This window comes from Pogonomyrmex barbatus, unplaced genomic scaffold (assembly GCF_055798465.1).
Source record: "Pogonomyrmex barbatus isolate J1 unplaced genomic scaffold, ASM5579846v1 scaffold13, whole genome shotgun sequence".
NCBI lineage: Eukaryota > Metazoa > Arthropoda > Insecta > Hymenoptera > Formicidae > Pogonomyrmex > Pogonomyrmex barbatus.
The window spans coordinates 4,101,721-4,113,649 of record NW_028297109.1 but is presented as its reverse complement, the minus strand read 5'-3'; the positions used below and the strand labels follow the sequence as shown (position 1 = coordinate 4,113,649).

General features: G+C 30.2%; 2 protein-coding genes across 2 annotated transcripts; both read right to left on the bottom strand.

Moving 5' to 3' along the window:
- Positions 1-360: 360 nt before the first annotated feature.
- Positions 361-3,098, bottom strand: LOC105422032 (uncharacterized; the record flags this gene model as incomplete). Its single annotated transcript, XM_011631245.3, has 2 exons — positions 361-2,759; positions 3,017-3,098. Coding segments are annotated over 2 exons (1,446 nt in total), but the record flags the coding sequence as incomplete, so codon positions are not given.
- Positions 3,099-6,175: 3,077 nt separating this feature from the next.
- On the bottom strand, positions 6,176-11,852 carry LOC105421995 (uncharacterized). The gene is made up of 3 exons (XM_011631196.3): positions 9,258-11,852; positions 8,057-8,153; positions 6,176-6,845 (listed from the first exon to the last, which is right to left on the bottom strand). Exons 1-3 carry the CDS (start codon positions 9,270-9,272, stop codon positions 6,601-6,603), a joined length of 357 nt encoding a protein of 118 aa, XP_011629498.2. The 5' UTR covers positions 9,273-11,852; the 3' UTR covers positions 6,176-6,600.
- Positions 11,853-11,929: the final 77 nt, after the last annotated feature.

Below are 11,929 nucleotides of genomic sequence, written 5' to 3'. Positions count from 1 at the left end.
ATGGTCGATTATCCACATTTTCCATCGTTTCGATTTATTCTCAGCAAACGAGATTGAATCTATAATCGATATTCAGAACAGTGAAGGATTTTCTGCGTGTTACGTAACGCATCGTTACAATTATTACGCATTTACCTTGACGTGTAATAATCTATTTTTATAGTCCTCTTAGTGATTTATTTGGATTTATCATGAAACACATTTTTTTAAATTTATTTGTAATATTTCTAAATTTAAACACAAGTATAATTATTATTGTTATACAATAAAAAATTAATATATTACATTCAAAATATTTAGTTATTAAAATTAATTAAATTTAAAATCATATATATTTTAATTTAAACTTACTGTATTTTAATGTAGACTGGAAGGGGATACTGTTATATATTTTTGCATAAATCGAATGTCTACGGCTTGTTAACAGTTATCTTTTCACGCAAAGAAACGGACATATCTAATTGCACGGAAATTAAATCTCTCTAACATCGCGTGTCTTGCAAAATCGTATTTCATATCGTCATTGACGCAGCAGACGCGACGTATATGCAAAATCATATGGAGGCTACGAAAATTACTGAACCATGCACACCCATGTATTATTGTTAGAGACAAAGAATAATTGTGTAGATAAAGGCCGGCGGCAATAATCATGAGAACATTTTCTATATCATAATCCTGAGAACGCTGTAATGGAAACTGATGATAAATGTAAATGCACGTGTCGCGCAGCGTCTATAATTAGTGAGCTTGTTAATTATTGACTTTTTCTTTGTATCAACATACATGATAATGCCGCATCTACAATAAATTAAAATTATAACATCTTTTTTACATATCTCTATTATCTGTTTTATAATTTATTCTGTAATGGAATATATAATAAGTTACAGCCAACATCCAAATAATATTATTTTCTTAGAATTTAAAAGGCAGAAGAAGTTCCTACATAAATTGTTCTTATAACGTATATACATCATCTAATAATATCTTTTCCTAAATTTTTGAATCTTGAAGATTTTATTTACATTTAAAAAAATTACATATTTTGATATTTTTAATTTATTCTTCCTTTTAATTTTAGAATCAAAGCGCTCTTGTGTGTGTGTGTGTGTGTGTTGGTGTGTGTGTGTGTGTGTGTGTGTGTGTGTGTGTGTGTGTGTGTGTGTGTGTGTGTGTGTGTGTGTGTGTGTGTGTGTGTGTGTGTGTGTGTGTGTGTGTGTGTGTGTGTGTGTGTGAAAAATTATAACAAGAGGATAATTTTTTAAAAAGTTTCTCACAGTTTTCATAATTTTCCTTATCTTTAGAATACATTATACGTTTATAATTTTTCATATCTTTAGAATACATTCCAATTTTAATTTCACTTTCTTCTGCCAGATCTAATTTAATTAATTAATTTCCGACGATCAGATCTCTTCGGTTTTCGAGATTAGCTAGAAGTCGTTTCAGCTCCTTTCGTGCGGTCTTGTATCGATTAGAACTTGAAGCCGGCGCTACCTCTTCATTGTTGAGCGTAGTAATTCGTTCGGGATTGTCATTTTCCGAGAGTTCTCCCGCTGGCGCCTCTGTTGCTTCAGCCGACTCACCTGAATCAGGTTTGTCCTTCGGCGGTAAATATTTCTTACCGTGAAATAGAGGTCCATAAGGGTGAAACGGGAATCCTAAATATGGATCGGCAAAGATGGGATAGCCAACGTGGCCAACCCCGACCACAGGGCCGCCCTTGAACACCCCATGGAAATGATCGTACGGTAGAAGATTGAAAGGGGATGGGAATCCGTGGAGGTGAAAAGTCCCTAGCAATGGCTTGACCCAAGGGGGCCCATAAGGAGGCGAGTACCCGTTTTTTGTCATGTTACTCTGATTGTTGTCATTCTCAGCTGCTTCGGTTTGTCTACTATTAATATTGTCATTGTTGTTGCCATTGTAGCCATATCCGGGCGGCCCGTAGAAACCTGAACCGCCGTGGTAAGGACCGTGACCATAACCATATCCGTTGCGTTCATTCCCAGAATGATTTCCATTTCTCTGATGAGGTCCATAAAAAGAGTCGTGACCTCCATATGGAAATGGGGAAAAGGGATGATGGAAATACGGCGGACCATAACCTCGATGATTGGTCGCGTTGGTCTCCTGTCGAGCATTTTCCTCCGAGCTTGTCTCATCTGACTCACCTCCATATGGATGATGATGATGATGATGATGATATCCGTATCCGTATGGATGGCCAAAACCATGGAAGACTCCGTAAGGTTTACCTAGAAAGGGCCCGTGGGGGAAGGCGGCTTTGGCAAAGTCAGCACCGTCATAAGAAGAATATAGATTGGTAGGTGATTCCTGAATTGATGATTCGATGTTGTCTGTAGATTTTGGAGTCGCGTCAAGATTTTCGTTGTTTGCTGAAAAATCATAAGATCTGTAAAAGCTTGGCTGTTCCTGGCGTAAATAAGATCTGTCTCGTAAAGATTCCTCAAGACGTTCATTTGATCCAGTTTCTTCGAATCTTCCAGGAGAATCTTTGTAAAGCTCATTATAAGGATAAGAACGTGGTTCGTAATACGTGACCGCATTTGACGTTTTGTCAACTATGTTATCCAGAATTGAGTGTGAATTCAAGTCATCGCTATTTAGACTAGCAGGTGCCGTCAAAGTAGATTGAAAAGATGATCGATTGCTTCGGGATTGTATATCACCTAAAATGGCCGGCGACAAGACTGAAGCTACATTTTTAGCAAAGTTTGCCAGGATATCCGGACCTGCGACAAAAAAAAAATAATAATTTAATAAAATTCTGAATATAAAAATAATTCATTAGAATTTTAATTTTTTTCCTTCCTCGTTAAGTTTATATTAATCTTTATAAATAATTTGACAAGAAACTTTTATAATTGCATTTATATTCTTTTATTCAAATTTTGATCCAGATAATAATAGTTACGAGAATATATTGTTTCTTGTAAACGCTTCTTGTAAACGTTAAATTTGTAAATTTTGGAAAAAAACGTGTGCTTACTGACTGCACTTCTTGCTGCCTTTCCACCATTCAATACGCACCAAAGTGCGATGTAGTACAACAATATCTGTAAGAAGTAAGAAATTCATATTAAATCAGATAATAACGCTATATTATAACAAATCCACAACATAATATGTAATTGTATCAAACAGTAACTTCTGCGAAGCTTCTGCGAAGAAGAAGTAATAAATTAATAAATATTTAAACGCGTTTTATAATTTCTCAAAGAATGTTTCTTTTATATACGATAGTTTTGTAAATTTAAGTTTATTGTATTTGTAATATTAGAAATTATTTTATAAATAATTTTAATAACCTTATAATTAAATTATTAAATTATCTTTTCCTAAAAAGATATGTGTAATAAATATTTATTTGTGCTATAATTGAAAATCAGATTTTTACTTGATTCGCTTTCGTTTTAAAAAAGAATTTAACAGTAAATTATCATTTAACTATCCTGCAAAATGTTCAAGATAAAAGTAAAATAAATAATTATATTTTAAATATAAAATTAATATTGCATATACAAAGATTCTTTATTTTAATATGATTAATAAGATATCAAATCTAAAAACTTTTCATTCCTCACATATTTGAACATAAAATAATTTAATTATCTCTTGCTATTTGATATTCAACATTGTTTACAAAAAAGGCTACGAACTGCGTAACGCATGATAACATGAATAGCGTGACCAGCGCGATATTTTCCATAGAATTATGTTTTATTTGCCATTGCGTAAGGAAACGCGTATACATGTAAATTCGACGATCAACGCATCGTTCCAGCAGCAGGTTTTGCAAAATCTCAGCAAAAAGAAGCACTGGTACACGTACACACACATATGAGCGCAAATATCAGTCCTGTATATGCCTATTACCGCGTCTCGTCGTGCGGAACTTGCTTCTTATAATAATAGAATCGAATCAGTCTGTGTGCGGTCACGCCGATTGCATTTTCGCAAAGTAATACATATTGCGGAAATGCTGTTTGAACATACGGAATTTTCGGTGAAGTTGCTTTACGGCTGCTGCGAGGTAATCGCACAATAAAGCATAAAACTTTCTAAGAAGTGACCAGTCTTTATAAAAATAATTAATAAACAATACTTACAATGGCTTGCAAGTGGCTTTAAAAAGAAAAAGGTCTCTAGAGAAGAGAAACTAAGTAACGGAACTTGTAATTGAAGATTTTCTTTTGATTTATGTAAGAATCATATAAGAGACAGTATTGTTATGTTTATATGTGTTTCACCGTCTATTACTTCTTACCCGTTATTTTATGAAATACATAGTTATCAAGAAATAATTCGAAGACATTTTTTAATAAAGGTATCCGCATAGATGGATGACTTTCGCTGTATATTGTAATATTAATATAAGAATGCTAAGTTTACATCATAGTTAAATATGAATAATAATAAAAATTATAAAAATAAAAATTATATATTATTACAATTATATATTATATTAGTTTAATTTATTTCTATGAAATTTCTTGGATTAATTAAAAATTCTGTAAAACCATAATCTACTGGAAAAAAATGCAAAGATATAGTTTTAGTACAAGATATGTATATGCTAGATAAAGAAAAACTGAAATGTTAAAAAATGGAATATTTCTAAAATAGAATAATGAATTGTTTATTTAGTGCGTGTTAAAAAATTTAATAAATTTGAAGAAATTAAAAATTAAAAAAGTTTTCTGTATAGATATTCATTCACCAGATTGATTTTTGCAAGTTACGCGCTCTACACATCATCGCCTGTAATTCTTTGCACAATTAATCGTGAATCATCATTCGACTGCGATTTAAAATTATATCGATATTCTTTAATTATAAGTTATATACATAAAACTGCATATCTCGATGATCTCGTTTAAAGACGAATTATTAGATCTTTGTATGATTCATTTGTTCCTTGAAGTAAAAGAAATGTTTTTAAGTCGCGCAACATACACATATTCAAGTGACGTGAATTATGGAATCGTAATTTCTTTTTACATTTTAAATAGACAATTAGCAAATTAATACTTTTTACATATATGTGACCTAAATAAATCGACAAATATTTATACAGAAAATATTTATAGAAATATTCATAGAAGATTATTTTTAACATTAACAATATAAATACGCACGCTAATATATACAGTTTAAAAATAAAGTAAAACCTACTTTTTTCTTAATTAAGAATTAATAAATATAGTACTTAATCATAAATCATTAAATATTGTAATCGAAATGTTTTTCTTCTTTTTCTTTTTGTAGTACATAAAAGTACGTAAAAATAATTACATAAAAATAAAGTATATAAAAGTAAATAATAAAAGTAAGTAATAAAGTATATAAAAATAAGTAATAAAAATAAAATACATAAAAATAAAGTACATAAAAATATATTATCTGCAATTTAGATATAAATTTTTATAAAAAATATTCATGATATTCATATACAATGTTTTCAATGCAATTGATAATCTTGTAACAATTATATAATGTTTAAACTGTGCGTTGCAATACGCAGACAATATTAAAAGAATAAAATATCCATAATATTCTCATTAATGAATTCACAAATGATTTATTTGATTATTATATAAAATCACGAGAATAATTACACTACAAATAATTTACGTATTCGATTATAAAGGAAAAATGTCAATCGCAAATATTTCGATAGACATTTCGCAGTTTGACACATTACACAAATCTATTCGTGGCACGTGGCAAATTTTTGCCATTTGCGATGATTAATTGCGCTACTACGGATCGTGACATCGTTACGAAATTGCAATTTTGTTGCTTCTCCCTGTGCGACTAACGGATTTTACATGCAAGGATACTCACGTGCGACGCGTAATGCATCGTGCGTGCGGCTCGTGACGACTAAGGGACAGACATTGTGTCCGATGTCATTTATACTTTCTCTCCTTAAAAGCCTTTTACCCTCAATGCTAAGTGCTGGGGTATAAGGGATGGATAGCAAAATTACAATTTTCACATTTTTTGATTACGCAAGTTATAAGTTTTATCAAATTTAGCGAGACAAATGAGCGAGAGATTACATAATGACGTTAGCATATTTTGGCATAAAATATTAACTCATCAATATTTGGCATTTATAAATACTTAAACTAAAACTAACGCAACGTTTTAAAGGCGTCTGTTTATTTATGCATTGTTATTGAATCTTGATAAATAATATGACAAAAATACAGTGGTACATAAATGTAGAATGCATAAATATATAAAATGCCGTGTTGCAATTTTCTATTTTTTACAAATTTACAAAAATTTTGTTTTTAAATAATGCACATTACTATTCACAATTACGAGTAATAAAACGTAAAAGTCATCGTGTAATTTAAGTTTGACATAAATTAACTTGGCGAAAACTGCAAGCTAATAGTGTTTGATCGTTACTAATATATTGCTAATAATTAATAACATCATGTCACCATGATGCAACATCAAAATGGATAGTTTGATGTCTGTTCTTTGAAAAACTTTGTGAAAAAAGAGAAATTTGATTTATTAATGCATCTGATGATTAATGACGAGACGTTTGATGGTCTAATAGCCGATTTGGCTAATCGTGCCAATGATACCAGGAGCGATGACTCCGGGAAGATTATAAATTTGCACAGGTCGAGGTGAAATTCCTTCCAGCCTGGTCGCTCGGAAATTCGGTGTGATAATTACTGGCCGTTGAGTGTTGCTCAAAATGTTAAACTGTCTGGCTTGAGGCTGAGCATTAACCTGTCTATATCCCGAATACTTGGCGACCATGCCGGTCACGCTTCCGTAAGGAATCCCACCTGTTGAATAAAACAATCGATTAGTAAAGCTTTTCTAACACTCGCAATTAAAACAGTAATAAATAAATTAAAAGTAATATACAAAATAATTGTTTTAAGTAATTTTAATATACATTTTTTATTTTATTTGCTTTGGCATTCATTTTAAACATAATTTTTGAATGATTGTGCTTTGGCTAATAATAATAATTGTCACAGACGTTGCCTATAGCATAAGATTTTCGAACGATAATTTAATGATATTTAATTTAAGATGCAAATGATTTCCTCAAATCGTAATTTTTGAATATAACATGTATTTGTTATTAAAAATTAATTATATATTTATAAAATTCATTACGTCTTATAATAAATTTAGATTTATTTTTTTACAAACAAGTTGTTTAATTATTTATTTTTAATAAACTGTGAAAAAGTTATTGTAATTCAAAGCTATTGTAATTCAAGAGAATTTGGAAAAATGTAAAGTAGTTTTTTAATTTGTGTCAAGAATGATTTAGCTGTCTGAAATAATTTTAAGGCGATTCAAGTAAATAAGTTTGTATAAATTTTCTATATAAAATTATTATATAAAAAACAGTATTGGTTTACATTCTACATAAATGCGTATATTTGCATTAATAAAAAGTTAAATTAATAAATTCACTGTTCGAATGGTCTGACATATGTCTTAATATTCAATATATGGTATTTTCGTGTTAGGTGAAAGGAAGGAAGATTTAGTCATCAAAGATCACTAGTGCTGCTTTCTGTTGGAACCTAATCTGTTTAAAAAGACATAACAAAAACAAAAATTTACTAAACTCGCGTATAACACGCGAAAATATCTAGTTTAGTATAAAAATTACTTAAACACAGAGAAAGAAAGAGAAGAGAAATTGTAAAGATTTCTGTTTGTAAAGATGTAAATTATTTTTATCTTTAAAGAGATATTATTAATTTTAATAAATGGATTGATTAAATAGAATAATAAATATTGATAATTGATTTTGATTAAATATTACAATAATTATTTTTTATAAATATGGTATTATAATTAAGTTACTCCATAATTCTTTTTAGATGTTTATATATCTTTTTTAAATTAATGAAAAACTATAATCATTGATTATAAATTTTCAGGATGTCCTCAGAATATGTGTATACATAGTATCATATTTCGTATATATTCTCAGGATATACTAAAAAACTTTATTAAATATCTAACTTACCATATGCCAATCCGTTCACCATTTCTACTATCCCTGCACTGTCTGGTGCTGCTATCGATAATTTTAATAGCGCCATGAGTCCAAATAACAGAGTAATCTGTGGAAAATCACATGTAACTGTACCATGGTGACTTCGATGCTTGCTTGAATGCCTTTATGCAACAATGCAGTAACAATGCAGTAACTCATGCAATAAAAACTATGTTTCTATAATTAGTTATTAATAGTTATTAATAAATTAAACATATAGTTATAACATAATTACGTTATAAAGTGTTCTCGTATTAATAATTAATAAAATTTATAAGAACGGCACGTATAAAAAATAAGTCATGGTTACATCTTAGTTATTCGCATATTTTAAATTTTTTTATTGATAATCTACATTAATTGCATAAACTTGCAATCCTTATTGATAAATATTTATTATTCGTCTTCAATGCTTTTAAGATAAATAATGTTAAAGCAATTTTATGCCAGATTGATTCATGATTACACATTCATGATAAAACTTTATTTTTATTATTTCTCTTTTATTATTTCTAATATAATTCTAGTAAAGTTCTCTTCTTATTTTATTGACTTTAACTATAAATGTAGTCATAAAACAAAGTCTTCTCTTAATAAATAATTTATCTATTTTTTACGTCTCATATGTGTGTGTGTGTGTGTGTGTGTGTGTGTGTGTGTGTGTGTGTGTGTGTGTGTGTGTGTGTGTGTGTAATTATTACTAATAAATTAATAATAATATTACTAATAATTTCTTAGAAAAATAATTTTCTGTGTTTTAATTTGAATAAATATCTCTTTGACAAACTGTGATTGATGTATCATAAAACAAATATGCCACATAAATATATTTTATATTTAAAATTTTTTATAGTACTTAAATAACTTTATTAAAATGTTAGTCACATATGTCGCATTAATTTCAATAAAATTAATATTTTCTTAAAAAAATATTCAATTCTGCATTCTTATCTTAGATATGATGACGTCTCCGATTTATATTTAAAGAAAGATACAATTCTAAACGCTCTCAATCTATTATCGAGAGCATTAAATCTGGGATACTATTTTCGCATAAAAAAAATCACGGGAATCACTTTACATCCTGCGCACGATATCCTTGTCGATCGGAACCACCCCCGAAATTACTACATTTTATTTCCGACTACGAAATGTCTCGGCATTCACATACCTTTACGGTCAGCATGTCGCCGTTTCCAGTAGAGCACGACACGTATTAAACGCGTAGGTAAAACTAGAGTGCAAAGGCAAAGATTGAATTATATACACGTTGCGTGGCGTGGCGTGGCGTGCGTATTAAAGTTGGCCAATCGGCGTTCCCTTTCGACCGAGCCCGTTTTATTCCTCCGTCTAGGATTTTATTGGAGCGCGGGCGAGGATATCGTCGGGCCCACCTTGGGGCACCTTAACCTTGGAGCACCGCAGCAACCTCTCACATCGACGCGCTGACTCCTATTCTGTGTACCAAGGACCGATTCCCTCGTCGGGCACCGTTTTCTCTTTGTGCCCCGCTCGATTTTAACGAGGCTGACGCACGTCCTCGCTAAATGATGACGATGTCCTTTTAGATTGGACGCGGTTAAATTAATAAATAGGAAGGACGTAAAAATTACCGATAATAGCCCGCTCAAGTTCTACTCGCGAGAATTGTCATGAAAATCATTCGCGGAAGATCGTGAAAGTCAGTGTAACATTTATGGAATAAGTTAAATCATCGTCTTACTTCAAAGGCTGTAAAAAAGCTGTATAAATGAATTAAAGAAAATAAAAAAATGTATTTTATAATACATTTGTCAAAAAAGTTTTTATATATTATATAAAACGTGTTTAAAGTTTAAAATTAATTGCGCGTATCTAATTAGTCACGCGTATAACGTAAATTGATTATCCTTTTTGTGTGAGGGTATTCATCGGGAAAGCATCTGATTATCTAATAAAATACGTTTATTATTATGGCATAATGCACTTTTATAATGGACTCTTAGTGATGTCTACTCAACGAGAGAAAATATCTCTTGGAAAGTATCTTAGTATCTATTAGAGGCGAGAGAATACGTCGCGCCAAACAGTGTAATTTGACTCGATGTAACGTTTTTATTATTACCGATGATCGCGTAGAAACCGTTCAAAAAAACGCACATTGTGCGAAATAATTGAGCAGCGTTTCACTTAAATGCAATTCTGTAAGCAGATTGCGTTAATAAGTCATTTCGAATGCCAAGAAATACAATGTCTTAATACAATTAAATTTACTGTTTTTTATTCGTGTATTCGTCATTTGTTGTTTCTACAACTCGGATATGCATCGCGAAAAAAAGAAGCTCGAGCTAGAAATCTTGAACTATATCCGCACATAAATTATCTGACAATGACAGATTACTCATGACAGATAGATGCATTCGTCACGCCTGCTTGAACAACTGATACCTCTTTCCTAATTGTGGTCATCAGTGAGACTACCTTTCCTTTCCGGTATAGAATTCCGTTATTGTAAGACGAAATAGAATATTCCTTCTTTTTGTTATACTAATTGCTCGTACATGTCACTCATGGTTAAAAATAAAACTACGTGTCTCAGACTTCATCTTTATCGAAAGATAAGATAATTGTATATCTGTAAGTAGTTCAGAATATTGCAAAAATTACAGAAATTTGAATGAAAAAATATTTTTTTAAGAAAACTTAATTATCTTTTTTTAATAATCACAACATCTTTTTAAAAATAATTAATGTCTTCCTGTAAATTAATTAAGCACTAAAAATCTGTATAATAATGGAATGAATGTGTTGTAAAAATTCTTTCAGGTTTTTGTAAAAAATAATAAAATTATAATGGAAAATAATATTCATCTCATTTTGTTTTAAATATTTTATGTACTTATATGCGCGATTGTGCAATGAGATACGACGGTAAACCATAAAACGTAATAATTATTCAAATGCATTGTGACTTTATTGCATTATGCGTAATTATTTCGAATTTCTCCTGTTAATTGATTGCTATTAATAAATAATAGTGTAATTATTAATAATTATTAATAAAAATTGCTTATTAATTTGCACGAAAAAATTATTGCGATCATACGACGAAAAATAGATCAAGGGTATCCGCTCCTCGAAGATGCTTTGCGATTACGTAACAAGGTTAATAATCCAGTACTCACGAATCACAATGATTATTATGACGATAAATATCGCTGACAAAGTATCGCGGTTACAAAAGAGAAAGCAGACAAAAAAATATTAATTTAATAAAAATCGCGCTTAATCATTCAATAACCATTGAATTATGCATAATTAATACTAATTTTAATGATCAATTAAAGATTTCTAACGAGAGAAAACTATCTTGTTTAATAAGTTCTTAATATATTATTAAAAGGTGCGATAAAAAATTAAAAAATATCTGAATATATAATAAATTATATAAATAAAATATTTTTGTAAATTTATTTTATGTAAAGATAAAATAAGTATCGCAAACTACTATGGAAAAGATTTTGAGAAATTAATTTTCTTTCTCTCCTGTTTTGCATAAAATATTGCGTATTGTGATTAAATTGTCTTAACAAAATTTGTCGAAACAAAATTTTGTAACAGTATCATTTTGTAACAATGTCTACGTTTATATTATCATATAATCGATTCTGTATTTTTCGTGGGAAAGATTTTAATGCTCGAATCAGCATAAAATTCGCGAAAGCAAATGAGTTGTTTTACTGGTCGGATCAAAAAAGATAGCGATTATTGCCGCCGCATTGTAAATCCGTGAGCAAGCAGAAAATTTCAACTCTTAACGAGATTTCTTTTTGTTGTCCCAAGCGACAGGAGATACAATTTCTC